Here is a 26866-nt window from a genome sequence, read left to right on the forward strand (position 1 = left end):
TGGCAGCTGCATGAGGTCTGGTGAGTTATTTTATGGGATGTGTGTGTTGTGGGGCAGCTGTAATGAACTGGCCACCACAGTGCTGGCTGGAGCGAGCCCAGCAGGGCAGGACGGCAGCAGGAGCCACCTTCCTGCTCCCTCACCCACCACCCCAAGCTTCTCTGTGGGGATGGGGTGCAGAGGTACGTGGCTGTGGGTCTTTTCCAACCTAAACCACTCCATGATTCCATGACAGCTGCCAATGCCTGATGTGCTGCCCCAGGACGGACAGATCCTCTGGCCCTGGCTGGCCTCCCTCCCTCCCCGGCCACCATGAGACCTCTGGGCAGCCCTGCTTCGTCCTCCCTCCTCCTCCTCGTTCTGTGGCCAGTGGTATCTCAGGAGGGTGGGAAAGGGGCTCGTGGTGGCTCCCCTGCAGCACTTGTACTTGGTTTCACACCAACAGAGAGAATGGTGATGCTGGGCATAAATCCGCCTTCCCAGCGCGGGATTACCCAGAGGACAGTTAAATTTAAGTGATTTATCGCGATTTTTAACTTTTTTCCTCCAAATAGGGGAAAACACCCTTCCCAGCGACTAAAAACGATTCAGGACTCCCCCGCTGCGGCTGCCCCTTCGAGAAGGAGGACACTTGAATGTTTTTGTGCGGGAGCAAAAAAAAAAAACCAAAAAAAGCCCTTGAAGCGCGCTGTGTGGGGTCCCGTGTCGCGACAGGGCGGTCCCGGGGGTGCTGCTGCCCCGGTGTCCGTGGGGCGAGGCCGCCCCGCAGCCACATCCCCGCGTTCCCCGCCGCTCCCCCGCTCCCGGCCGGCACAGCCCAAGGGGAGGAGGCCCCGCGGGGCCGCCCCCGCCCCTCGCCCGCCCCTTTCCCCGCCTCCTCCCGGCCGGTCCGGCCGCCCCCCGCCGGCAGCTCCGGCCGGGCTGGGCACGGCTGGGGCGGAGGGTCCGCAGCCCTGCCCGGCCCTGCCGAGCCCCGCGGCGCCCGCCGGGGCCATGGCCGCCATCCAGAACCTGCAGCTCTGGTGCCGGCAGCAGTGCGAGGGCTACCGCGATGTCAGCATCACCAACATGACCACCTCGTTCCGCGACGGCCTCGCCTTCTGCGCCATCCTGCACCGACACCGCCCCGACCTCATGTGAGTACCTGGCTGGGCGTCGAGGTCCGCGCTGGGGCTGCCGGCTCGGCGGGGCTGGGACCCCCCGCTCGTGGCCGGGGACCCTCGCCGGGCTGCGGCCACCCCGCAGTCAATCGGGCTGCAAACCCGGCATCCTCCGTCTGCCCAGAACCCTTGCTGAGCTGTGGCCATCCCACCATCCATCGAGCTGCAGATGGGCTGTGGCCATCCCGCCGTCCATCGGGCTGTGGCCCCACATCCTCCATCTGCCCAGGACCCCTCACCAGGCTGTGGTCATCCCGCCGTCCATCGAGCTGTGGACCCCGGGCCCTGGGCTCTTGCCTTCCCTGTACACACATCACCCACCAGCAGCAATCTGCTCACACCCACGCTCGAAATCTCCAGGAGAAAAGCTCTGCTCTCCCTCTGCCTACATGTGCTTTCCCCCCCCACACACCTATATTTTCCCTTTTTCCCTTTTCTTCCATCTGTGGCTGAGTTATAAATGTTTTAAATGTGTCCTTTCCATTGCAAAACAAGTTCAGGCACCGATCTTTGAGGGAGCGTTTCCTTCTTTGCTGTTGTGTTTGCTCTGGCTGGGCTCTCCTCGCTCAGCCCGACGGCAGCGCTCAGCAGTCGGGAGGCGAGGGCTATTTAAACAAAATGCAGTAAAAGGGCAGGGCCCGACAGCCACTATATTCCTGCACATCCTTGTTTTTCCCATCTAGAGCTCTGCCTGTGGGAAGTTAAAGTGCTTTCCATGCCCTGAGGGTTTTGAACTGTCCCTGCCCAAATGTTAACAAAAGGGGGTCACAGATCCTGCTTCATAATTGGTTTTTCTTTTGGTTTTGCTTTTACTCCTGGGTTCTTTGGACTTTTAGATGGGGGAATTGAGGGGAGAGGTAAAGGCAAGGGAGCAGCTCAAAGCATGCCCAGGAGTATTGTTTGAAGCATTAGGTCTCTCCTGGTCAGATATGTCCAGCAGGTAGAGGAACAGGTTGGGTGGTCTTTACTGCAGTTTTCCTCCTGTCCCATGTATTCTGCCTTTTTCCTCACGCTCCCAGGACAGCCTGCCACATGGGTTTGTGTGCAGAGATCCCTCTTACGGGTATCTCACTTCTGGTGGAACCCAAGAGAAGGTCTCCTCCTGTTTTCTCTCCTCTGTTGTATTGAAACTTGAAAAGAGGCTGGAGCAGGCCTGGGCAGCAGGAGGTTAGTGCAGGAGCCTCAGGCACGCTTTCTGTGTTGTCCCCAGTGCTTGGGCAAGTCACCAGGGTGTTGCTGTGTGTGACTTCCTGACATGCTGTCATGTCCATGTGACTCCAGATATTTCCTTTCCTTCCTTTGATTCACAGTCCCAAAAATACAAAATGCCAGGGCAGAAAGGTTGAGGTGGCCAGGAGGGGCTCGTAGGGGGGCTGTGACTGCTTCCTGGCAGACTCTGTCGCTGGCCCATCTGGAGCATGGCTGAACACAGGGGCTCAGCAACTTGAGAACTGGAACAATCCCGTTGCCCAGTTTAGTGTGTTGTTTATAATCCTTGAACTGTGCAGCAAGGGTTGTGGATAGACATATCTTAAATATATTCTTCTGTGCTGAAGAGGGAAGATGTTCCTTCTGGCATCTCTCTGTTCCCATTCATTTTCTTTTATGATGGACACTCTGCCTGACTTTATTCAGGACCTTACAGAAGCTCTTTCTGACTTGGACCAGCTCGGCAAGGACTGCCTGGAGGTTAAAGTAGGAGAAGCTTTTATCTGTGACCTCCCTCCTCAGTGTCAGTGCTGTAATACAGGAAAGCACCAGGTGTATCCTTGCTGGGCAAAGTCCTGCTGGAAAGAAATTACACTTTCAAGTGGCTGTTGGCCAGGGCTGCCAGGTGTCATGTGTTGGATCCTGGAGCAGAATACTTGTGCAGACTGTCCTTATGTCTGTAAAAGCTTCTCTGACTGTTCTTGGTGCAGGAGACACCAGCAGAGAAATGCAGCTGGGTGCACATGTGGTTTGTCACTCCTGCTTCCCAGGGGCTCATCCGGGGCTCCTGCCCTTGCTTCTAGCAAAGATCCCTGTTAAAGATTAAGACTGTCAGACTGAATATAAAACTAGGAAAGGGTAATTGGTGTTTGGAGCTCTTGGTGTGCTTGCAGCAGCTCTGCTGTATAAATCGCTTGCGGAACAATTTAGTCACGGCATCAGAGTTTTGCAACAGTGTGTCTTCTGTCTTGGTTTATATAAATAACATTCTTGGGCTGAGTGCAGGGGATTTCTCCTTGCAGGAGCCTGAGAAATTACCAGGAAAACTTCAAGCAATTGCAAAACATGGACATAATCACAGGCTTCTCTTGTGGGATATGTGGCTCAGATGACAGGCTGGTGGGGGTCTCTCCTCCCTTCCTGTTTTCTTGATGGAAAACAAAAAACTGCGGTAACTTCTCCAGAACTTAGCTGATGTTGGTTTGTGTGTTATCAGTGAACAGGGCAGGCTGTGTAAAATTAGAAATGCATTTCCCACTCACTTCCCACTCATACAAGGATGCTCAGGGGGAGGGAAGATGCATGCTGATTTACCATGGAAATTCATTTTTTTCATCCCAGCTGAGGAGTGCTTCATAGCCAGCCCCAGCCAGGCACACACGCTGTGTCAGGCAGGTCCCAGCCTGTTTTCTGGGATGATTGTGGAGTCCTGAGACTCCTCTATTCAGAGGGACATGAAGCCTCGTGGCAGCGTGGTGGGAGGCTGAGGACAGCAGCTGCCATGTGTGGTGGTGATGGTTGTGCAAGCTCCAGCCACGGTTTTAGTGACCTTGGCCTGATAAGTGGGTTAGAAGAGGCAGGGGAGCTGTGCACGCTCGCTCAGATATTAATGCCAGATGTCAAGGAAAGGTTTTGATTAAGAACCTTCTCTTTGTCTGGGATCTTGCTCTTTCACAGACTGCAAGCTGGTGAATGGGCTGGTTGTGAAATCCCTCTTGGCAGCTGAGCAGCAGTGAGTGCCCTTTCCTTCAGCAGCATTTCCCAGGTCACTGTCAGCTCAGTGGGGCAGGATGAGGCTGAGGTAGTCAGTGTGGGCAGGGAGGGTCCTGACCCTGCTGAGGACGAGTTGCCTGCAGTTTCCATGTCCTTAGCAAGAGGCTGGGGTGAAGCAGAGCCTCCTGCTTGGCTTCGTGGGTTTGTGGATTGTGTGACAGGTGCAGGTGTGGGGAGGATGGTTTGGGTGTCAGGGAGCCTTGTCTGTTGTCGGTCACCCCAGCAGCACACTGCAGCTGCCAGCAAGAGCACAGCAGGGTGGAGCAGAGTTCCTGAGAGGAGGATGAGCAGGAGTGTGGAAGGGGGCCATCTTCCACCTGGGATTCCCAGCCTGTCCCTGTCCCCCAAGTGTTTGCACCTCCAGAAAGAGCGCAGCTGGAAGGTCCTGTTCCCAGCAGGGCACAATGGATTTGAGCCCCCTGTCCAAGGACTGTGAGCTGGCAAAGGGCACCTTGCTCTTTCTCAGTGATCCCCTTGACTGCTCATATCTCATTGTCTATGGAGAAAACAGCACAAAAGAGCCAAGAAGCAGAAACTTTTTTGGTGCCATCATGGCTCTGGGTTTTACTTTTTTTTCTCAGTCTGCTCCAAGGTCAAGTTTCCAATCAAGTTAGTGCTTGCAGTAGCAGCAGCAGAGATTCCTCCTGTGGAAGCACATGTGCTTGCAGAGGACTGTGGCATGTTTGCAGCTGGAGCAGTGGGTGGTCACGGAGATTTGTGGACCTGAGAAATACACAGCCACGCTTTTGCTAAGGGAAGGATTTTTTGGGGGAGCTAAAAACTTCACCTTTATTCCTATGCTAGTGAAATCCACTCTGATTTGTTTCCAGCACTGGAGGCCTTCTCTTGGGTCATGTTTATATTTTTCACCTCTTCCAGTTAATTCAGTTGCCTGTGTTTTTTCAGTGGAGAACTCCTACTTCTCTGTTTGTATTAGCTTTACTGTCTTAGGATTACATTGGTCCAGAGAGCTTTGATACTCCAAGATAGGAGATGCACCAGCAAGATCAATTTCCGAAAGAAATATTATATGTAAGCAGTTCACCTGAATATCCAGGGAAGAAGTGATGCTGAGACATCAGGAGACTCTTGAAATGACCAAATAACCTGATTGTTTGCAGTCTCTTTCGAGGAATAGAAGGGGATTTGAGACATTCACATTGAAAAGATTGGGGTTTTTAGGTCTCTGCTCCATGCCAGGCAGTGCACACACCATCACAGCAAACAGCATTCAGCGTGGTTGAAGGATATTAACTGACAGTAAATAGTAATTCCAGTGTGTTATGTTTTAAGTGTCAGCATGACCAAGGAAGCAGGAGCTCCTCTTTGCTCTTGCAGGTGTTTTCATTCATTTTCCTGCTACAGAGACTATTTGGGAACAGAACTGGGAGTGAGGCAGAACAGTGCAATCACTTCCTTCAGCTGGTTCTTAGAAAAAGACATTTTTCTCGCCTGACTCAACCAGGATGATCATATCTATTGTTTCACTGAAACTTTTTTGGCTTTTGATTATTTTTGTTGCTCTTTTTAATCCATTGTCTCAGGGAAGGGAAATCTCTGGGCAGGAGCACTGCTTGAAGAAAAACCTCCTCAATTCCCTTTGATTTTGCACAGGAAAGAGTCCGTGATTTAGAGTGGGATGTGCCTTTTCTTTACGTGCTCCTTGGGGGAGTTAGACCTTTGGGTCTTATCTATCATTCTTTCCCTCCTTATCCCACGTAGCAGTACCGGATGTGGGAAGCTGGGAGGAGGCATAAGCTGTGGCGTGATGAGCAAACCTGCTGAAGGTGCCTCTCTTATTTATGATGTAATGCTCCACCTTCTGTACTAAGCAGATAAAGGACCTGGCTTGCTCCTTGCTGTTGCAAGTGGTGGAAAAAGTTCCCGTGCTGCGGTACAGATCATGTGTTTGTCTCATGAATAGGTCGCAGTGGGCCGGCTTTGCCCCGGCTGTCACACTGTTACCCTGGCTCCTCTCGCAGGTGAGGGACTGGCTCACGGGGTAGGTCCACACCGGGTAGAAAGTGCAGAAGTGCAGAACATGCAAAGTTGGTGCTGTAGCCTTTTCAGTTTATCAGTGAGGAGAGTTTCCTCTCGGATGTCAGCCTCTCGCTTAGCTCTTTTCCAGCAGACACAAGGATTGTAAAGTGAAACGGGGTTATCGGCAGGGAATTGACCCCGCCCGCTTGCCTGGGCAGGAGGGAGCAGTGTTGGAGAGCAGGGCTGCCAGCCAACAGCCAGTTTTGTATTCACAATTTAGCAAGTGGCTGTCAGTTTAAAACAAGGCTGATTGTGGCTGTTTCCTAAGCCAGGGACACGTTCTGCTATGGGCGAGGGAAGCACACTGTGGCTCTACTTTCAGTAGCACAAACTCATTATTCTCTGTGCTTTCATCCCTGTCCTGCCAGGTCCCAGGTTCCGAGTTCGCAGCACAGTGCAGAGAGAATGGCATCTGGGCTGGACCAGAGATGGGGAGAGCAAACCTGGGGAGAGGGGAAGAGGGAGATGATATCTGGGGACAACGGAAAGGAATTGTTTGCTTTGGCTTGTAGCTTGCAAACAATAATTCTTGCTTCCTTTTCAGTTATTGGTTATGATTACAGATCAAAAGTACAGCCCCAGGGAAAGCAGAATAAGATTCCTGCTGGCAACTTTGGTGTTATCAGCCGCAGGATGGTGTTGTGGGCAGAGGTAGTTCCCAGGCAGATTCCTGGTGCTGGTTTTGTGGAGCTCTTACAGAGGTGAAGAGAGGATTTGAAACCAGAACTTGGGTGCTGCTGGGCCCAGGATCTTCTGAGATATGAGTGTGTTGGAGAAGCATGTGATTCGTGCAGCATATGAGGGATCCATGAGAGACCTCCTTGGAGCTGAGGTCTCTCTGTGTGGAGACAACTTTCAAGATAGGAGAAGAACATAGATATGACTGGGAAATACTTTCAGGGAGAGAGTGTTAAAACTTGGCTGGCAGGCATTGGTGTATCTTTATGAGATGGGAGAGAAGCAAGGCTTTTCTGGGGAACAGAAACCACCCCATAAGTTAGAGGTTGCTCCTGGCTATCTCAGCAGAACCCCTCAATCTGACTGGGATGTTTTGGCATCAGCATGTCCTGTCCACTGGCAGCTGTGGGAGTCAGCCCTGCAAGGGTAGATGTGCCAGATTGTCTTGTGCTGCCTGTGGGCAGATGGCTCTGCCTGCTGCACATCTCTGCCCTGGGAGGTACAGCACGTCTGTGACTGTCTCGGGTGGGATCTGCCACGCTGCTCTCTCTGGAGCTGTCTGAGGGTATGGGGCTGCTCTGTCCCAGTGAGGCTCCAAGAGGTTTGAGAAGCTGGAAGTGAAGCAGTTTGCTCTGCAACACCAGCCTGAGATTTTTCTATTCTTTCTGTATTTCAGAAACTTCGACTCCCTTAGTAAAGAAAATGTGTATGAGAACAACAAGTTGGTAAGTAACTTCTGATGTTTTACTTTTGGTTTAGTCTGTAACCTGACACCTTGCTTGTGTGATATAGCAACAGAAACCCTGCAGACACTGTGTGCCAAGTGTGCTGTATTCAAACCCTTTGCCTTATTCTGCACCTCCTAACCTTCTCATTTGAACAGCAATGTCCAGACTGGTTGGCTGCTTGAAATCACCATCAGACTGTTCACGCTTCTTTGCTGGCCTGTTTCCAGTGGCAGCAGGAACTTAGAGAGAGATGCTAGAGGTCAAAACATAGACATGTTGAGTGTGTGATGCTCCTGAGGGATAGAGCAGGAGCTGGGAGGTTGCTGGTGTGAGAGAGGAAGCACAGGGAGTATCCCCCCACTTTGGTTCCTTCCTGGTACAGGGAGTCAAGGTGGAGACATCCTAAAACCTGATCCTGCCTGGACACTTCACTGCAGCATGGCACTGGAGTTTCTCATGTTCTTTCCATGAAGAAAGTAGAAGTTACACAGGCCAACCCCCTCCTGCACTGGATTCAAGCATGGGCTTAGTAACCCAAGGAAGGATTTTCCCCTCCCTTTCTCCATCACAAAAAGAGAGGTGGTGGATTATAATACTTCTCTTCCCTTGGCATCATTCCACACAGCTTCATGGCTGCTTGGCAGGAGCTTGGGATGTGAACGAACCATGGCAGCTTACTCTTGTCTGGGCTGGAGGATTGACATCCTCTGACACGGTGAGCTGAGGTGAAGTGGTTCTTGCTGCTGGGAGAGCTAAACTTGTCCCTCCCTGGCTCCTTTGCTTCTGCTCCCCTTTATCCCTGGCCTCACCCACAGTGCCTGTGATGGAGCCCCTCTCCCGAGCTGGTGCTGCAGTGTGTGAGCAGTTAGTCCCACTCTGGGGTTCAGCCCTGCCTGTTCTTCGCTTCGAGGTGAGATTCAGACCATGTGTTTTGCCCTGGAGGTTTGGAAGTGGGAAGACATCAAGGCCCCTTTGCCATGGACGGGCATCCTGACTGGAGTTCTCTGGAGCCCTGAGTGTTGCTCCTTCCCTGGCTGGGCTGATGGTCTTGGCTCTGCCTGTCTCTGGGAAATGAGCTGTACGAGCTGCCTCCACTGCTTTTATTAATGAAAAGCTTCTTTGTGCCTCTCATAAAGACTTACTCCCCTCCTTTGTCACAGTCTGTGTGTGTCCCCCCCCTTTCTTGGTTTCTTTTATGTCCTTTGTTTTGCTCTCTCCTTTTTTCTACCTGCTGTAGGATGACTTGACTAAGTTGCATTTTAACTGTTGGTATCCTGCTGCTTTGGTTCTGCCCTCAGTGGGATTGACCCTCCATCTCCCTGTTGTCTCCTGGGCTGGCCTCCCCCATCAGACTACTCTCCATCCTAGCTCCTACACTTTCTTGCTCTGACTGCCCTTGGGATACGAGTGGGTCTGATTTCTCTGCTGTTGTTCAGACTCTCCTTGATGCCTCACCATTCAAAAACTTCTTTTCAGGGGCTGTATTATGCAAGTGAAAAAGGCTTGTTTGAGCTGCGATTTACCATATAAGGTCTTCTGCCAAGGAAGAATGTGTCACTTCTCAAGTGCCAAAAAAACAATCCCAAGCCCTAGAAAAATTTCAGTTGGTGGCAATTTTTGTTAAAGATTTCAAAAATACATAAAGAGGAGAAAGGTTTCTAGAGGCTTTGGATCCAGCTCTTTCAGTGCTGGTGCATGGTGGTGTGGTGCAGCAGATAGAGCCTGTGTCAGAAGGAGGCTGTGCCAGGCTGGCTCAAGTGGCCTTGAGTGTATCACTTTCCCATTTTGCATAGATGAGGCAGCAGTGGCACTTCCCTCCCTTGGAAAGCACTTGAATCTGCACTGATGAAAAGTATAATGCAGAAATAATGTGTTGCTTCTTTCTTTTTGCTCCTCTACCTGGGCAGGTAGGTAGAGCAGAAGGGCAGCTGGACCCTGTTAGGTTGTGATTCTCTTGGATTTTCAGCCAAGAGCAGTTGCCAGGAATATGAGGATGCTGTAGGCACATGGGACACCACATCCTAGTGCTGCTCTCTGCATTGCTCACCTGGTTCTGGCCAAACCTGTTGTGTGCATAGAACACCCTCCTCTTCGTGGTCCAGGCAGCCCTTGCCCTTGTTCTGTGCCTGTTGCATTGTCTGACCTGTGGCACAGTGTGGCAGGAGGTGGCATGACTTATGTTCCCACTTTTCTGCACACCAGGAATGTCCAGCAAGAAAACTCCACTGGTCAGACCAGTTGTGCAGCCAGGAATGGGGAACACTCCAAAGAATACATTAAATATCAGTTTACAAGACAGGCAAGTGCCAGACTGGGCTGGCAGCTGGGATGACACAGACGGAGGTAACTGGCTGAAAGCATTTTTAATGTCAGCTCTGTTACATTTTTACTAGGATACCCAATGGAAAAAAATGGTAATTATCTTGCTGAAAAATAGTGGCTGTTTGTTTCTTCTAAGCAGGAGTGGTTGGCTTGTACACCAACACTGTGTGTGTCCGTGCCAGAGGTCAGATTCGGAGGGTTTTAATATATTCAAGTCTTTTGTTAACCCCTTCACTGTGGGCTTCAACAGTAGCCTTCTTTGTGCCTCTGGTCCTGCAAGTGCTGTTTTGCTTTGCTGTGTTGGCATTTCAAAGGGCATGCTCCAAAGAGGGAGGGAAAGGATTTTTTCCTATAAGCTGAGAAGGAACAAGGCTGGAGAAAGTCCTTAGTAAAAGTGTTACACTGAGTTGAGTGAGGGCAAAGTTGCTTCATGGATGTTCCAATTTCTTTTTAGTCCTCTAATAAAGTCTCTTGTTCAGAGGCAAAAGAAAATAGCTTTTGCCTCCTTTACCTGACTTGGATCCTGCAGTTTCAAAGCAGAGAGCACCACAAAGAGGAATATTTGCCCCACATACATGCTAGGTAGCATGGAAACAGTTAAGCTGGAAGGGAGCTAGGTATCAGGAATTCTCCTGCATTATGCCTCTCTTCCCCCTTTCTGGTCTGGGAGAGAGGGGTCCCTCCTGCAGCCCAAGATTTCCCATTTTCAGATGGGTGAGAGCAGACAGTAGTAGAGAGGAAGCTTTAACATTTGCACAACACTTGGATATGAAAGCTGCCTGCAAGCACCTACCAGCCCACCGTTAATTGGGGAGCGCTCCAGGTTGGGCTGGAAGCCTGGAAACGAGTCTGCCAGCCTGGACTGACACATTCCCTTCTGCCAGGCCTGGCTCTCTGCAGCTGTGCACTTCCAGACAGAGGCAGGCTGGAGGAAGAGCAGGGGAAGCCCAGGTGAGTTCCTGTGCAGTGAGCTATGGCCAGCTTGCCAGGCCAGATTTTTGGCTCCCTGCCTGGATTTCTCAAGGCGGTGGCTGGAAGCCACGACTCCGTTGGTTCCAGTAACGGCCGCACAATGTAGGAGTTAAACTGGTGCAGCTGTTCCCCTGTACAGTTATTATTTGAGTGGGGCTGTTTGCAGTGCAGTTTCTTACTTCTGATGAGAAGCAGCTCTGCTGTCTGGGCTGGACAAGACCCTTTTTTTTTTTTTTCCCCTTCCTTCTCCAGGCATTTCGAGTGGCGGAGGAGGAGCTGGGGATCCCAGCCTTGCTGGATGCAGAGGATATGGTTGCTCTGAAGGTACCAGACAGGCTGAGCATCCTCACCTATGTTTCCCAGTATTATAACTACTTCCATGGACGGTCTCCTAGTAAGTACCATATTCCCTGGAGGGATGGGAAGGATCAGGGCTTCATTCCGTGCTTTCCCTTGCCTCCTAACAGGCTTGGAAAAGCAAAATAGACTGCATAGAGGCCTTTTTGGTTCCAGAACTGTTTCAGTGGGGGACCTGAACTCTTTGCACACCAGCCACAGTTGCACCAGTGCTTTTGGAAGGGTACAGGGCCATGTCTTGTCTTTAAAAGTGCTGCCTTAAAATTTAAAACACAGTCTGAAAATTTGTATGGTCCAGCCAGACAGGAGCACTGGAGGTTCCTCTCCGTGGTCCCTACTTCAGCTTTCCTTTCTCGAGCACCTCCAGCCCTGTTCCAGTCTTTGCCACACTGGAGAGCTGGTGAGAACATGGAGTCAAACAAGGCTGAGCTTGTCTGTGGGGCTGTGCCAATGCAACAACGTCAGTGGTAGTGCTTGTACAGCACAGCATTAATGATGGAAGGAAGAAGGAAATTATCGCCTTAACTGGCATAATTGTGGTAGCAATTCTGTCAAACATAAAACAGGCCACAGAGCTGCCAAGGCATTATATTCACGTACTGGAGAGTTTATCTGGGCTCGCAGGAGCATTATTGTAGTCTTGGTTTATATTTGGCTTTAAGCTCATCCAAAATGAAATAATATGATAAACCAATTTCACAGGTTCCTCCAGAGGAAACTTTAGAAAGTGGGACATGAATTACTTAACTTGTTAAGGTGAATGTAAATGGAGAGATATGTAGTGAAAATGTCCTACATCTTGGAAAGAAAGCACAGTTCACTCAGAGTTGACCTTAATGTCTAAACTCTTCCCCCTTCTCCATCTCTTTACACGTTTAAGTATGGTTTTTGTCTCCCTCCACAACTTCTTCCCTCTTCCCTCTCCATTTTTTATTTCTTGTTTGAAAAGCATTCTGATTGAAGTCAAACAGATTCCATCGTGTTTGTGCCAAGTGGTGAGAATCTGGGTCAGGTTGGGGTCTTTGCTCCCTCCCCCTCGGCATCTTGCCTACCACATCATCAAGCACAGCACATTTTTATACTCTCTTGTGTCCCACAAAACACTTCGGTTACATTCCTGCTGCTGGGGTGAATGTGTGTGTCTGAAAGTGAGCCCAGCCTGGAATGTGCCCTCTGACACCAAGAAGAGTCACAGAATCACAGCCGTGCCCTTCGAATGGGTTCCGGCAGGACCATGAAATAAGCAGGACACAGGAGGACAGAGATTTTACTGAGGTTGTGCATTTATGGAAGAACAGAGCTGAAGCCACCCATCATTGTGCTGGGCTTTGGGAATTCAATAAATGGCACAAGTGGGAAGTGAGGGGGCAGCCCAAGCCTGAACTGTTTACTGGGTCAGCTGTCACCCGTCCCCTGGTCACTGTGGTGGGAGCCCTGGGTGTTTATTTGGATAGCTGGCTTTCTTGAGGGGAGACTGCTGGGAACTGGGCTCCCTCTCTGCTCCCTGCCCAGACTCTCTCTGTGTTTACTGAGAAGGGTATAATCTCTTTTCAGATGGGTGCCCACTCAATTGGTCGCTCTTGAAGTGAAGCTGTGGCTCAAATATCCCACAAGGAGCAGAGACATCTCATTCAGAATAGGAATTGGTGCAAAAATAACATCCCCGTGAGACAGTTGGGGGGGGTTCTGTCTGTAAAAACTTGGCATGAAGCCTCATTTCCCAGGGAAGTCTCCCTGCACTTCTGAGGGCACAGGGCATCATTCCTTGCTTGACTGAAGTGTGTTGGAGATTCTCTTTTCTCCACCCATAGTGAATTTTGAGGCGTTTTATTTTATCTGCAAAGAGAATTGAGTGTTTTCAGGCTGCTTGTGGCAAGTCAGCACCACTATGGCACTCTTTATAGAATTACTCCTAAACCCATGAGTTTTCCTTATGTTCCCTTAAAATCTTCCCTTCTCCTGTTCTTCCAGTTGGAGGCATGGCTGGAATCAAGCGTCCTTCCTCTGAACCTCCGGAGCAGCATCCTGGGAAGAAAACTGTTCCAGAGCCTCCTAAGCCAGTGCCACCAAAACTGCCTCCTGCCCACCCACCAGCCAGAGCTAAGCCAAAGGAAACCTCCCCAGTTACCACAGTAAGAAATGTGGTTTTGGGTGTTGTTTATAGCTTAAATCTGTTCAGTGAGATATAGAGTATTAGGCTAGTTCAAGGCTCCTAGTGGTAAGGACTTAGCCTAAATTTTCTGCTCACTATGAGGGATTTAATCCAGAGGTCTGGGTACTGCACAGGTTGAGGTGGGAGTCATTGGAAAACCATCAGCCACCTGGGGTTCATCTAGTGGTGAACAGGACATGGTTGTCTTAGGACATGGATATGCTGTTCCTAGATATTAGGGATGGAGATTTTTAAGGGGTTGTACTATTTTTGCTAGAAAACATTGATTCAATTCTTGGAAACAGTTTCAAGGCACAGTAGGGATGAAAACAGGGCAGAAGAAGGGGGAAACCTTTTCCCAGCTAATTTAGATCGGAGACCTTTGCACTTCATTTTCCTAGAGGCAGACAGGACACCCTGGTCCTCTGGCTTTGTGGGAACATATTCCCCATACTCTGTCCTTCTGAGGGCCATTCCACTGGCTGTAGGGAGCAGGGATTTCCTGGACATCACTTCTCTGCCCTCTGTGCATGCCAAATGCTTGTCTGCCTGGGAGATTTGTAGCTGTACGTGGGGCCATGGTGCTGCCTGCTCACCCACTGCCTCTCCCCACAGAAAAGGGTCCTGGCGGAGAGCGGGAATGTCCCCAGCAGCAGCTGTGGGATTTGTGGGAAACATGTGCACCTGGTGCAGCGCTACTTGGTCGACGGGAAGCTCTATCACAGGAACTGCTTCAGGTACAGCAGCTCATCAAAGCTGGGGCACAGCCCTGTGGGTCGCAGAGGGGCAGCCTGGATCTTTTGGGACTGGAGAGAGTGGTGTGGGACATTTTTTACAAAGTGGAGGCAACTCGGGCTTGCTCTTGACCTGTGCATAAGGGAAACTCTCTGCACAGCTCTGTTTTCATCCACATCTTTCCTACTTGAGGCTGTGCTATGAACAGCTCCTGTTCTGGTGCCTGAGGAATGTGCACACAGGGTCTTCTCCTTGCCAGTGTCGTACCTTCACCCTCTCTGTGCTGATGGGGGAGTTGTGCCTGCACTCTCAGCTGTGTGTCAGTGGCCTCCCAGCCCTCTGGAGGATGTTTTCTGATACTTTTGTATCCACAGGTGCAGGCAGTGTTGGAACTTGCTTCTTCCTGGAAGCTACAAAGCTGGGCCTGAGCCCGGTACGTTCATCTGTACCAGCCACCAGCAGCCAGACAATGTCCAGATCTTTGGTCTCCACAGCACTGGGAACAAACCTGAGAGTACCCCAGCCCCTGCTGCTGCCAGGGCGTTCCAGAAAGCAGCAGAACCCAAGAAACCAGAGCAGGTGTTGAAGAAACCCAGCCAGGAAGGCCTCAGTAATTCAACCAAGCCATCTGTTTCATCTTCTGGAAGCTCTGGCTTCAGAAGTGTAAATACTCCATGGTCCTCTTCAGCTGTAAATAAATCAGATGACTGCAAAGGTACCTCATTGGGGAACAAAACAGATCCCCGTGGAGGTACCCCAGCAGGGCCTCCTTGGACAACCTCTACAACAAAAACACAGCAAGCCCGGGAAAATTTTTTTCGGTCGTTGGAGTCCTCCAGCAATAAAAGTTCTGACACTCAGAAACAAGCCCAGTCTCCTCATGGCCCTGACAAAACTGCCCCTGCCAAAACCACTGCTGAGGTCAGTCGAGTGAATGCTGGGAAGGATCAGGCACGTAACAATATTATGCAGGCTTTGGCTGGATCAAACATTTCTCCAGGCAGGCCAGGAGGACTCAGTTCCACTGGCTCCTCAGCATCCAGCAGGTAAGCACTGTTTATCTTTCTCTTTTTACTGCTAAGATGTTCCTTGGGATAATTCGGAGAAGTCCTTGCATCTTTCTTCCCTTTGTCCTGACTGCTGTTGTGGCTCAGATTTAAAGACATGTAGAGGGACACATACAAATCTTTGGAAAGACCTAAAAGGGTCTATCCCTTCAAAAAGACTCACTGGGCTGTTCTGTTTTTTGCAGTGGCAAGTTTTCTCCCGCCAGTTCTCAGAGTCCAGCTCCAAAAGCACAGTCCGGCAAAACAGGGTACACAGCACCAAAGCAGGACAAGATTACAGACCCTCTGCCCAAGACCCAGGCTCCCAGCAAACCCGTTGACTCTCTGCACAAGCCAGAGTCAAAAAGCAACAAAGGTGAGGATGATTCACAGACAGCTCTGCCTGGACATAACATGCCAACTTTATGCCTTCCTCTTGGACCAGCACAGCGAATGTGTCCGTGACTCCTGTACTTTCTGTCTGTGCCATCACATAAGGGTTGTGGGGCTCAAGAGTTGTGGGGCTCAACACACCTCCATTTGTCCCTGTGCAGTTTCTCCTTCTAGCACTGGTGAGTTTTACTGCTCTGAGGACCTCCAGGTATTTGAAGTTGTACTTGCTGTCATCAAACGTTGGGATCATGGTGGCTTTCAGAGGTTTAGGTAGACTTTCCCAGATGGGAGACCTTGCCAGAACTTTGTGATAATGTTTTGATTGCAGTTGGGGCTCACTCAGCCTCCTTGTCTGTTTTGAACCAAGCTTCCACCATGGTGACTGAGCAGTGGGCCAAGGGATGATATTCTGGGGATTCCCAGTGTCTCAAGCACCTCCAAGTGGCTGTCTTTTTTTGGGCCAGAAGCACTATCTCTCTGCAGTTTGCTGTGCCCTGTGGGGTTTTTTTGTCTGTCTCCCTGCCCCAGCCTTTGGTCTCTGAGATCTGAGCTGTTTGTGTTGTATTGCTGTTGAACGTGCCTGTTCATTTGCTCTGTGTCTGTGTTTCTGTAGATGCACAGATTTTAAGGAATTTGAACTGAAAGGAACAAAGTGCCACGGAGATTATTTACTACATACTGTATCTGAATCCATCCATGTTAAACTTGTTGAGCTGGTGCTGGTTTGCTGCAGCAACATCATAATATCTGCCCCAGTGCATGGTGTATCTCCTAAGATTCTCCTGAGACTCAAATCCGGCTTGTTTCTTTTTATTGGTTCTGATATTATGTTGCTGTGTTCCTTTCTTCAGGAAGCACAGATGTTGGTGAAGACAAGTCTGAGAGCCCAGCAGACTGGAGATCTCGACTGAAGCCTGTAGCCAACAAGTGAGTGTCTTGGAGATGAAGGGTCTCCGTGACAAGTGAATGGGGATGTCCATTCCTGCATCTGTATTTGTTGCTGCAGGTCTGTGTGCACATAGGGGGGAAGAGATTCTGTGTTTTAGTGCTTCTGTTTTCAATAATTAATGAAAAACACAAAGGCTTTCATTTCTGGGGAGGGAAAGCATATTTCAAATTGCTGGACTCTGATTAGAAAAGTGTGACCATCCCAGATGGAGATCCAGCCCAGGATGTCCAGAACTCTTCCTGTGAACCATTCTGCAAGGGGGATGGTTTCCTACCTTTGTCTTTCTTCTTTGCAGAGACCAAGGTGGCTCTAAGAAACCTACTGATAACTCCCAGGTGGGAACAGGGAGCCCAGCACACAAGGAGACAAAGCCAAGTCCATTAGTTGTCCCACCAGCAAAGCAGGACTCTGGTATGAAGGATAAAAGCTTTGCCTTCATTTTGCTATCAGGCAGGGGACAGGCAATAGTGCTGCAAGGCACATGTGAAGAACATCTTGGTGGAGACTGTGCCTTGCTTTCAGGGATCTTTGCTCTCTGCACCTGCTTTGGCCCTGGTGCCTTTGTTTGGAGAGCCCTCTTTCCCCAAGGAGAGGGACTCAGTCTTCACAGGGTGCCATTCTGTGAGACAGTCAGCAAGATTTCACTTTCTCTTGCATGATTATGTAATGGTGGGAAATCTTGGTGATGTTTCCCAACTGTCTATTCTTCTCCCAACTGTTTATTCTCTTCTCTTACTCTGGCCTTGTAATCAGTGCTTTTTCCCTGTTTACTTTGGGCTTATGCCCTACATTATCACGAAGAGAGGAGAACTAGGACTAGAAATGGAGTTGGCTAGTGGTGAGTCCCAGAGGTATTGAGCAATAGAGGAATTTTATATGAGATGAGGGTTGAAATTTTTTACCCAAAACCTCTCTGTGCTTCTTAATCCAGCTTCCTCTGGTGGATTCGTAAAGAAATTGTTGATCCCCAGCTCAGATCTTATCAAGAGCTGTCAGAATTCAAAAGAAGACTGGAAAGATCCTGGGGGCTCTACCAAGAAGGAGGAACATGGCAACCAGTTGAAGACAAGCACTGTTACAAGTAAGATCTCTTCTGCCTACTGAACAGCCCTCTCTCCTCTGCACTGTCAGGGAACAGCCTGACTGGTCACCATGGGAGATGTGTCCCCGAGTTTTCTGTGGCTAATCCTGTGGCTGTTGTCATGAGGAGAAAATCTGTGCAATTAATTTTCATTAGCCAGCTTGGCCTAAAAGCAGGAAGCGGCAAGGCCAGAGAATTCAGTGGGAAAGGAAGAAATTAAAATAGGGATTTGTCAAGGTCACTGCCCTGTCATTCTTTAGACTCAATGCTATGAAGAGGACCATCTCCTAATTTGGGGAACTGAGATCTACTTGATGTCTCTGTTCCTCTTCAGTTGAGTGGCTTTGGGAAATAAAAGGAATGCAGAGAACTGTCAGCCAGAGACTTCAGCTGGCAGGACCCACAGCAGCAGGAGCCAAGACTGCTGTTTCTTAGACTTTCAAAGATGTCCTAACCAGTTCTGACCAGTTTGTCCCTACTCTTAATCCAGTTCCTTACTCCTGCATGCTCAACCACAGCTTCACCTCCATTGCCCAGTTGTCCTTGCTCCATCATATCCCTCCACTATGCTAATGAAATTTTCTGGAACTAACCTGATGTTTGCTGCTGTCCTGCTTGCTCAGCCTCTTTCCCACCCCTTTCCTTACCCCATCTAGCTCTGTCTTATCTATCTGGAGCAGATGATCTTCACACTATGGCTCAGCCCTGCCCCTGATGTTTGCCTTGGAGCAAGCAGGATGGGTCCCGATGGCTTGGTGGCCTCAGCTTTGTTAGCTGGTTCCAGCATTGTCCTTTAGCCAGGACCTCTGACAGCTACAAAGCATTCAAACTCCAGTTGTCTTTTTTTTAAAAGTTTAGTGTGCCTCCTTTGCCATGATTTTCCTAAAACTTTCCATCTCTTTTTTTCCTTAGGCTCAGCCACAAAGTTCAGCATTAGTCTCTCCCAGGAAGTGAGCTGTTAAGATAAGGGAGGCCAGGGTTTATACCAATCTTTCTGAAGCTTAATGTTTCCACTGGGGAGTGCCACTCTGGGAAACTTTCCCAGCAGTCTCCCCCCCTTTTCATCTGTATCCAAGTCTGCCATCTGAAAGGCTGGTCTGCTGCTGCTGTCACTGAGCAGACTGTGGATTAAGGGCAGACTGTTGCTCCTCTGTGTAGGTGTTTTACCTCAGCACTCAGAGAGCTGCTGTTCTTGCCCTTAGTCCTGGTGGTTGTGTGGGGCTGTGGATGATGAGCATTTCTGCAGATCATTCATTTTCTTTGTTGTAGGTGGTGTTTTCTGTTGGAAAGGAGGCCCCACGGTTTTCTTGCCAACTGTCCTACTTCCAGTTTGCTGGCAAGCAGCCAACCCATCCTGTGTCTGTAGAGCCAGAACTTGAGGATATCAGGGGATATCAGACCCTGAGATGGTCAGAGAGTGTCATTTTACTGGTTCTTCCCCTCCAATGACCTTGGTCTTCTCATGATCACTGGTGCAGCTTTCTGCCTTGGTTGGAGGTGCTGCAGAGGTCACTTGGAAGGAGCCTGGAGATACAGGGCTGAGCTGGGAGAGGGAATTGTTGCTCAGGCAAACAGCTCGTGGCAGGCCGGGTCCCTCTTGGAGGAATCTTTAAGAGAAGTGTGAGTCACAGGTAGTTTATGGGGCAGCAAAACAGCAGCATCCAGAGGGAAGAGATCCCTGACAGAGGCCAACAGTTCAGGGACAACACAGCCACATCCAGCATCTTCTCCTTTTGCATTCTTTCTAAGAAAGTGCGATAGAGCAAGGGCTGAGCAATTGGAGAGCTGTCCTTGAGCTCTTCCTCAGTTGCCAGAGACTCTCATGAGGCTCCCCTAGTCTGTCTGTCCTGTCTTTCTCCTTGTGTGTGTGGAGCCTGCACTGCTGCTGCCTTTCTTACAGCTGTGCTCTTTTGAAAATTAGAGTTTTCCTTCGTTATCACATCATCCACGTACGCCTCTGTTCTCTCTCTGTGGTAATTATCCAGCCCAGCCCCTTGGGTATCCAAATACCTCACACTCTTCTGTAGTTATCCTTGCAGCACAGTTGGGCAGAGGAAGCTGAGGCACAGTGGAACAAATACATATTGCTTAAGGATTGATTTTAATAGGTGTCCAGGGCCTAAATAATGCTGTGTAGTGGGGCCTAAGGGACTTCTCACCTAGGAAGTGTTTTGTGGGAGGAATTGAACCTTAGTTTCCTGAGACCTATGCTGAGGTACCCTAGACCATCTTTGTTTCATCAATATTTACTGATGCTTCCTTGCGAAAGAGCACTAGAGGGACATTTTAAAGTATATCTTGGTGTTTCCTGTGGCAGTAACCCAGCTTTTCTGTGCTATCCTCTGGAAGCTTAATAAGGGGTGGGTTTTGCCACCATAAATATCTTTGGGTTTTAACAAGGTAGTGAATGAATGTGGAAGTCAATATTCTTGGGTGGAAGTTCCAAAGTCACACCTGAATTAGGTGACTGCCTATACCCTGGGGTTGAAAGCAGCAGGGGTATCCGAGTGACAAGCCACGAGGAGTAAATCAGGCTGTGAGGACACACCTCTCACCTCGGTCAGGCGTGCAGATGCATGTGTGTCATCTGTGAACTCTGTTGGATGGCTGGGACCTGTTGTGCTCTGCTGGTGTAGGCACTGCCCCACGCCATAAAATTATTTAAAGGTTGTTTTGACGTTCTTTGTTTGATTTTTTTTTTTCTCCTTTCTAGTTAAACTCCCTGCTCCAAAAAGCAAATATGAGCCTCAAGTGGTGTCCCCAACCAAGGTATGGCTGTAAACCAGGTGTGAGGGGAGCAGGCTGGGGTTGTTTGGTATCCTTCTGGAGTGCTTGCCCAGATATATCTAAGTTCGTCTTACTGGGAGAGTTTATTTGGATTCCCAGGAAAAGGGTGAAAGGCTCTGGGGCAGACACAAGATGGAGAAGCTGCTGGTTATCTCCTATGCAGGGAGACAATAGAAGCTGGAATGAGACAGAGCCAAACAAAATTATGGCAGACGTTGTGTCCCCAAACAAAGGAGGGAGAATTCTGTGGACTGACAGATGTGGGTAGAGTTATCACTCACAGCAAATGTATTGCAGTGCTGTAGGGTTGCAGTGGTCACCACTCTGCTGTGAGCAGCCAGCTTTGCACTTCTGCTGGCTTGGCTCTTGCAGGATGTGGCTCTGCACTTGGGCTCCTTATGCTTCTTCCCATCTCTGTTGGGGCTGTGACCTCAGAGGGGGTTCTGAGGGCACTGAGCTGTATTCAGTCCTACATTTACTCTCCTAGCTGCACCCAGACTACATCCCCGAGGATAAAATCCAGGAGAAGGTGTGTGACATTGAGAAGCAGCTGGATGAGCTGGAGTTGAAAGGAGTGGATCTGGAGAAGCAGCTGCGTGCCTGCGAGGGAGGTAAAGGAGACCATGAGCCAGCTCTATCATGGTGGTGTGAGGCTCATGTCCTACCCCTGGGCACTCTTGGCTCCATTTTTAAGAGCTCAGGCTACATGTGAGACAACAGATTGCCAGAGGTACCTAGTGTGGAAAGATAAAGCCCTGGGAATTTTAAACCTTCTCTGACTGTTTCATAACCTGAGGTTTGAGCAAGGTCTTGTGTTAATTTGGTTGAGGACCAGAGAATTTTGGGAGTGGAACGCCACTATTGATCTGGCTTTTGGATCCCAAGCCAGGCTGGCTGTCATGGCTGGCTCTGGTTTCACAGGGCTTAGTGGGTTCATGCAGAAGGGCAGAGTTGAGGCAGCTGTGTGGAAGATGAGCTGGGTGTCCTGTAGCAGAGTATCTATGAGCAGCTTCCTTGAATTCCCAGGGAGTGACCTGCATCCCTTGTACCCAGGAGTTTACCTGTTGTCACTTGAGGTTGCCTGTGGCTCATATAACTCATCCAAGGCTCTCCCTCAAGGGACTGTGTGTTTGAGCCAGGGGAGCTGAACTGCAGCTTCTGGAATCTTGCCCTTTGTCTCCTTTGCAGATGAGTCCGAGGATGCCCTTATGGTGGATTGGTTCAAACTGATCCATGAGAAACAGCTGTTGCTCAGACAGGAATCAGAACTGATGTACAAGTGAGTACAACCAGAAATTCACCTGTCTGCTTGTGCACTTCACCTGTGAGCAGTGAATGGGAGGGAGTGTGGCAGCCCAAAAAAATAGTGTGCCAACTGGTGGGATGAGGAGGGTTGAGGATGTCCCTGGGAGAACTGCCAGCAGTATTAGCTGATGGGCCTTTGAGCACCCAGGGTCTGTGAAGAGCTTGTGTGGAGGGAAACTTCACAAACGTGATGGAGGAAGATTTCCTCTGACCCACCAGCCCCTGCCCAGGTTGTGGGCAATGCAGGTTGGGACTTTAGCATGGTATGAGAAGGGTCCAGCCCTGGGGCATGGCGGGGCAGGAGCTCATCACTTCTGTCATTCCTTCCAGGATGAAGCAGCAGGAGCTGGAAGAGCAGCAGTGGAATATTGAGACGGAACTGCGACGCCTCATGAGCAAGCCAGGTAAGGAGCAGCCACACTGGGAGTCCTGCTGGCCCCAGGCTGTGTGGATCCCTTCACTTCGTGCACCAGTCCTGGGATGTTCTTCAGATCTGAATGGCACTGCCTGGGATTGCACTTGCACTGTGGGGTGTCCCCTGACTGTGCTGTCAAGCTGTCAGGTGCAGACTCCCTGTAACATCCAACCCACCTATGCTTTCCAGGGGAATGTAGGATGCGCCCCTGAGTGTGAGGATAATAAAATTAGACTTGCTGGAGCAGTGGGGAGGCACGGTGGGGAGGTACTACCTGTAGCTGTGAGATGGGCTTTCCTTGTCTTGTGCAGAAGAACTGAAGACAACCAGGGAAAAGGAGCGAGAGAAGGAGCTTCTGGAGTCGTACCTAAACACGGTCAATGATCGGAATAATATTGTGGAGTGCCTGGATGAGGACAGACTCAGGTGAGGGCCCTCGGATGGTGGGAAATGAGCCAACACTAGGGAAGATTTTCATTATATTTCTGCTGCTGCCCGGCTGTAGGGATGGATGAATGGCTGTAGTCCAGACTTCTGCTCCACGAGAGGTGGGTGGTCACCTGTCACCAACCATCTTGCCCTAAATGCTGCCATCTTTGGCAGCTGTTGGAAAGAGATCAGGACTGCAGCCCTGTTCAGTGTTCTCTCAAGCTAAATCTGCTGTTAGAACAAGGGCTGTGAAAATGTAGAAGGTGGGGAGAGAGAGGGAGAGGCTGGAGATGAGTAGGCTGGAGGCAGTATGTGAGCTGCAGGAAGACTCTGGGAACATGAAGCCAGGAATGTGTTCGACTGCTGCAGCAACTGAAGGAACAACTGTAGCCAAGAGCTGGATCCTTCCCAAGTTCAAAGGAAGACTGCTGTGTCAAGTAGCTGGATTTGTGCCTCCTGATGCTGAGAGCAGCCTCCATTTCCTGACCTCAGGGCACCAACTCCAGCTTCTGGATTCTAGAAATGCCCAGGCCCAAGGAGGTGATAGCAGTGTGCTTGTCCCCATTGCAGTGAGCACCTCCATAGCACCCTGGGCTACTGGTGTCTCAGCCTTCATTCATCTCCTTGGGTGTGGTGGTGCCTCACCACTCCATGAACTCGGATGATTCACAGGCCAGCTGGGAGAAGGCCTGGAAATCCCCACACAGGCTCTTGCTTTCAAGGGAAGCAGATGCAATTTGCTAATGTCCAGGACTCTAACTGCTGGGGTTTTTTCCTGCACCCTTCTCAGGGTATGCTGTGGAGGTTGGGGGAATAACAACAGTCACTGGGGGAATAACAGCAGTCTTTGTGTGGTTTTTGATGTCTAACACCTTGTCATGAACACAGCAAAGTTTTCTAATACCATGCTGTTCCATTTCAGGGAGCTAGAGGAGGACCAGATGTTGGCAGACATGATCCAGAAGTTGGGTAAGGGCCCTTTGTACTCCTACAGAGCAGCACTGGGGGGCACTGGAACTGTGGGTATCAACCTGCTCTGTGTCTACTCCCTCTCCTGCAGATGGATCTTTTGAGAGCCAGGAGCCAAAGAGGAAAGAGAACAAGTTCCGCTTGTCCAAAATATGGAAGCAGAAAAATAAGAGTAAAGCTCAGGAGTGATGTTCCTTTGCCCAGCAGCTCAGAGAGGCCCATCAAAGGTGTGGTCCTTCCTTCAGTCCTGCTTTCCTGGAGCTGTGCAGGACTGTGCTGAGGCTCCTCTGCTCCCTGACATGGAAACTGCAGGTTTGAGGACCAAAGGGATGGTGTGAATCCCCTTTGACCCTGGTATGGGGCCCAAGGACACCTTTCCCAGAAGATGGACTTTTAAGACTGTTTTCCTTCTTTGCCTCTAGCTCAGAGCTGGCTTCAGCCCTGTTGGCAGCTCAGGAGGGCAGAGCTCAGTTTGCCCATCCAGTGCTTGGGTCATTATAGTCCTGAATCCAGGAGTGTGGCCCTGCATGGCACCCCACAGTGCCCCACTCCTGTCACCCAGGGTTTCACCCAGGATGCTTTGCTGGTCTGTGGAAGGGCCATTGTCCCTCCCTCCCTGCCTGTGCTGTGGCTCTTTGGCCAGCATCAGAGATGCAGAGAGGGAGATGCTGTGGGGCAAGAAGGATTGAGGGTCTCCCCATTATCACACCAGTGCAGACTGGAGCTGCAGCCTCCTCATCGTGGGGGAGAGCAGGGAGCAGAACCACCTCTGTGTCTGTGGGGTGGGATGTTCTCAACCCACAGCAATTTCAGCAATAGTGATTTGTTTCCAGACCTCCTCTTGGGAGTTGCTGTAGGCTGATTTCTCAAAGCCATGAGGGGTTGCTCACTGCTTTGTTCCCTCTGTGGGGGAGGTTTGTAGGTACCTTATTTCTCTGACTGCACACTGAAGCAGGATTTTCATTGTCTGTGGCCCATCCTGATGAAAATGAACAGAACTCTTCTTTTAATAACCTGGTGCTAACTGGGAGCAGAATGGAATTAACAGGTTTGCCTCAGCCATGAGTCTTCTGCATGGGACCAATATTTCAATGCCTGAGGCTCCGTCCCTGGACAGCCAGCGCCCTCAAGGGGTGCTGTGGATCACCTTGGTGAGACCAGGAGTGTAGGAGCAGGTCCTGGCCTCTTGGCAGTGAGTCTTTCTACTCCTCCCTCAGTTCAGTGGCTGCAGCCAGGCACCTGCCCTATGTGGTAGCACCCTCTCTTCCCAGTCAACCTGGGGAGCAAGGATGGAGACAGTCATGGAAAGATCAGATTAATTAATGATGCCTCTAGCTCTGGTATGCGTGGACTTCCCTCCTCCCTCCCAGCCAGGTATTTTGAGGTTTCTGCGGGTCCTGTTCCCCAGCAGGGCCAGGGATTTGCACGGAGGAGGTTTGCTCCCGCTGTGCCGCTGGCAGAGCAGAGGCGATGCGTCCCTTTCCCACGAGGTGGCAGTGGGACTCTCCGTCCCGGGCAGGGATATGCTCGGGGTGGGACTTGGTGCCCGAAGGGGTTCCTGGTGCCCACAGTGTGTGCCATGTATGTACAAGTGATGGGACACCCCGTACCTGCATATGCTTTTGCCCAATAAAGAATTGCTGGAGCAAATCTTAGCATCCCAGTGTGATTTTGGGATACTGGGTATGGACTGCTCTGGTTGCTGTGAGTACTAACAATCCCTCTCTGGGGCTTAGCATAGCTGTGACGGAGCAGCTCCCCTGCCTAGAGCCTGCAGGCCAACTGCACGTTCTGAGAGAGCAGCAGCACCGAGAGGTTTGTCACTGATTTTGTTTAAGTGTCAAACTACCCCCAGCTCTCAGGTAAGTTTATTTACCCCCTTGCTGCTTTAGTATCATGCATATCCCAAAGCCTGTGGGGTCCCACCCTGGCCAGCAGGATGTGGGACAGACAAGAGGCAGAGCTTTGTTCTGCCAGAGCTGTACTGTGGCACCAGTGACACAAATGGCAGAACTGTGGTGTCATCAGGTAAAACACTGGTGGAGGCTCTGTCACCACACTCTGCTCAGTGTTATCCTATGCTCACCCAGAGGGTGGTTTGGGGGTACATGCTGACCACAGGGCCTGGCATGCTGTGCCTTGTCACCCTGGGTTGCTTGTTGGGAAGCTCACTCTTTCTGTGTGTAAACATGAGGGGAGGGAGGAGAGCCCTCCTTTCAGACCTGGGCAGTAGCAGCACTAAACCTGCCTTTGTGGGCTGCCAGCTGAGAGGGAGGGCGCTGAAACCACCTCTGCTGCAGGAGAGAAATACCCCTCCTGATGAGTGGGTGCCTTCCTACAGCTGTCCCAGGCTGTCATTATTGCTGGGCTTTCATCTTTTCAGGCTCAGATTCCCCAGGCTTGAGAAGTTTAGTCTGCTTGGATTTGGCAGGTGGTAGCATCGGCCAAACTCATCCAATTCTTCCCTCTCGAGGAGATAAGGGGCAGTTTAACCTTCACCCATCTTGAAGGCAGGCTGGAAATGGGCCTATGCAGGAATGTGATCAACAAGGTGCTTAAAACAATAATCCCAGGGGCCTGTGCTGGCAATAGTGCACGGTTGGACCTGCTGTAGGGTTTGCTTTTGTGAGAGGGGCAGACAGCAGGCACTCATTCACCTGCTAGCTGTGTGCTTACCTGCCTCCAAGAAGAGGTTTTGAAGGGAAAACTTTGCTGCCTCTCCCATCTGGAGTCTGTTGGAGATGGTAACCGTGGTCTAGGGAATATTTAAAAGGTGTAAGTGGTCTCTAGGTAGAGAAATACTGAGAACAGGAGTAAAGACAGGACCCCAACATGCCTCACCACACCAGGAGGAACAGGAGGTGATGGGCTGCTGTGAGGCTGACTGCAAGACTGACCTCAATTATTTCTACACCAAAGATGAGTGGATAAATAGTGGAGTAATGATCCAAACACACTCTGCCTGGAGTCCCAAACCTTTGTCTATATTGGTGGAACTCTCCCTGGTCATGGCCAGGGTCTACCAGTACCAAGCCCTGTACAGCCTGGCACAGCCCCACAGCTGCACACCCTGACAACTGCTAGTTGTGAGCATGAGGACAACACAGCTTGTTCCTCCTCCCTCTACCTGGAATTTGGGACTCACAGGATTTGTAATTCCAGCATTCTCTTAATTCAGTGCTTGAAATGAGCCCTAGAACTAAGCTGCTGGCTAAGGTGGAGAAAGGAATGGCTTTTCTCCAGCTGGCTGCTTTCGGCTGAGCCGATTCCCCCACCTGACCCCCGTTTGCTCTCCTGGTACAAGCAGCTTTGCTCACCCTGTGGAAGTGCTTCAGAGGGCTAAGCAAGAGATTTGGCCTTGGGTCT

At 50.4% G+C, this 26866-nt stretch overlaps 1 protein-coding gene across 1 annotated transcript; it reads left to right on the forward strand.

Moving 5' to 3' along the window:
- Positions 1-993: 993 nt before the first annotated feature.
- MICALL2 (MICAL like 2) lies at positions 994-25141 on the forward strand. The gene is made up of 17 exons (XM_017813645.1): positions 994-1136; positions 7537-7585; positions 11135-11276; positions 13211-13371; positions 14007-14128; positions 14501-15172; positions 15379-15548; positions 16417-16492; positions 16810-16925; positions 17446-17595; positions 20309-20364; positions 20870-20993; positions 21571-21661; positions 22018-22091; positions 22414-22528; positions 23454-23500; positions 23592-25141. Exons 1-17 carry the CDS (start codon positions 994-996, stop codon positions 23687-23689), a joined length of 2406 nt encoding a protein of 801 aa, XP_017669134.1. The 3' UTR covers positions 23690-25141.
- Positions 25142-26866: the final 1725 nt, after the last annotated feature.

This window comes from Lepidothrix coronata, unplaced genomic scaffold, assembly GCF_001604755.1.
Source record: "Lepidothrix coronata isolate B3197 unplaced genomic scaffold, Lepidothrix_coronata-1.0 Scaffold41, whole genome shotgun sequence".
Lineage (NCBI taxonomy): Eukaryota > Metazoa > Chordata > Aves > Passeriformes > Pipridae > Lepidothrix > Lepidothrix coronata.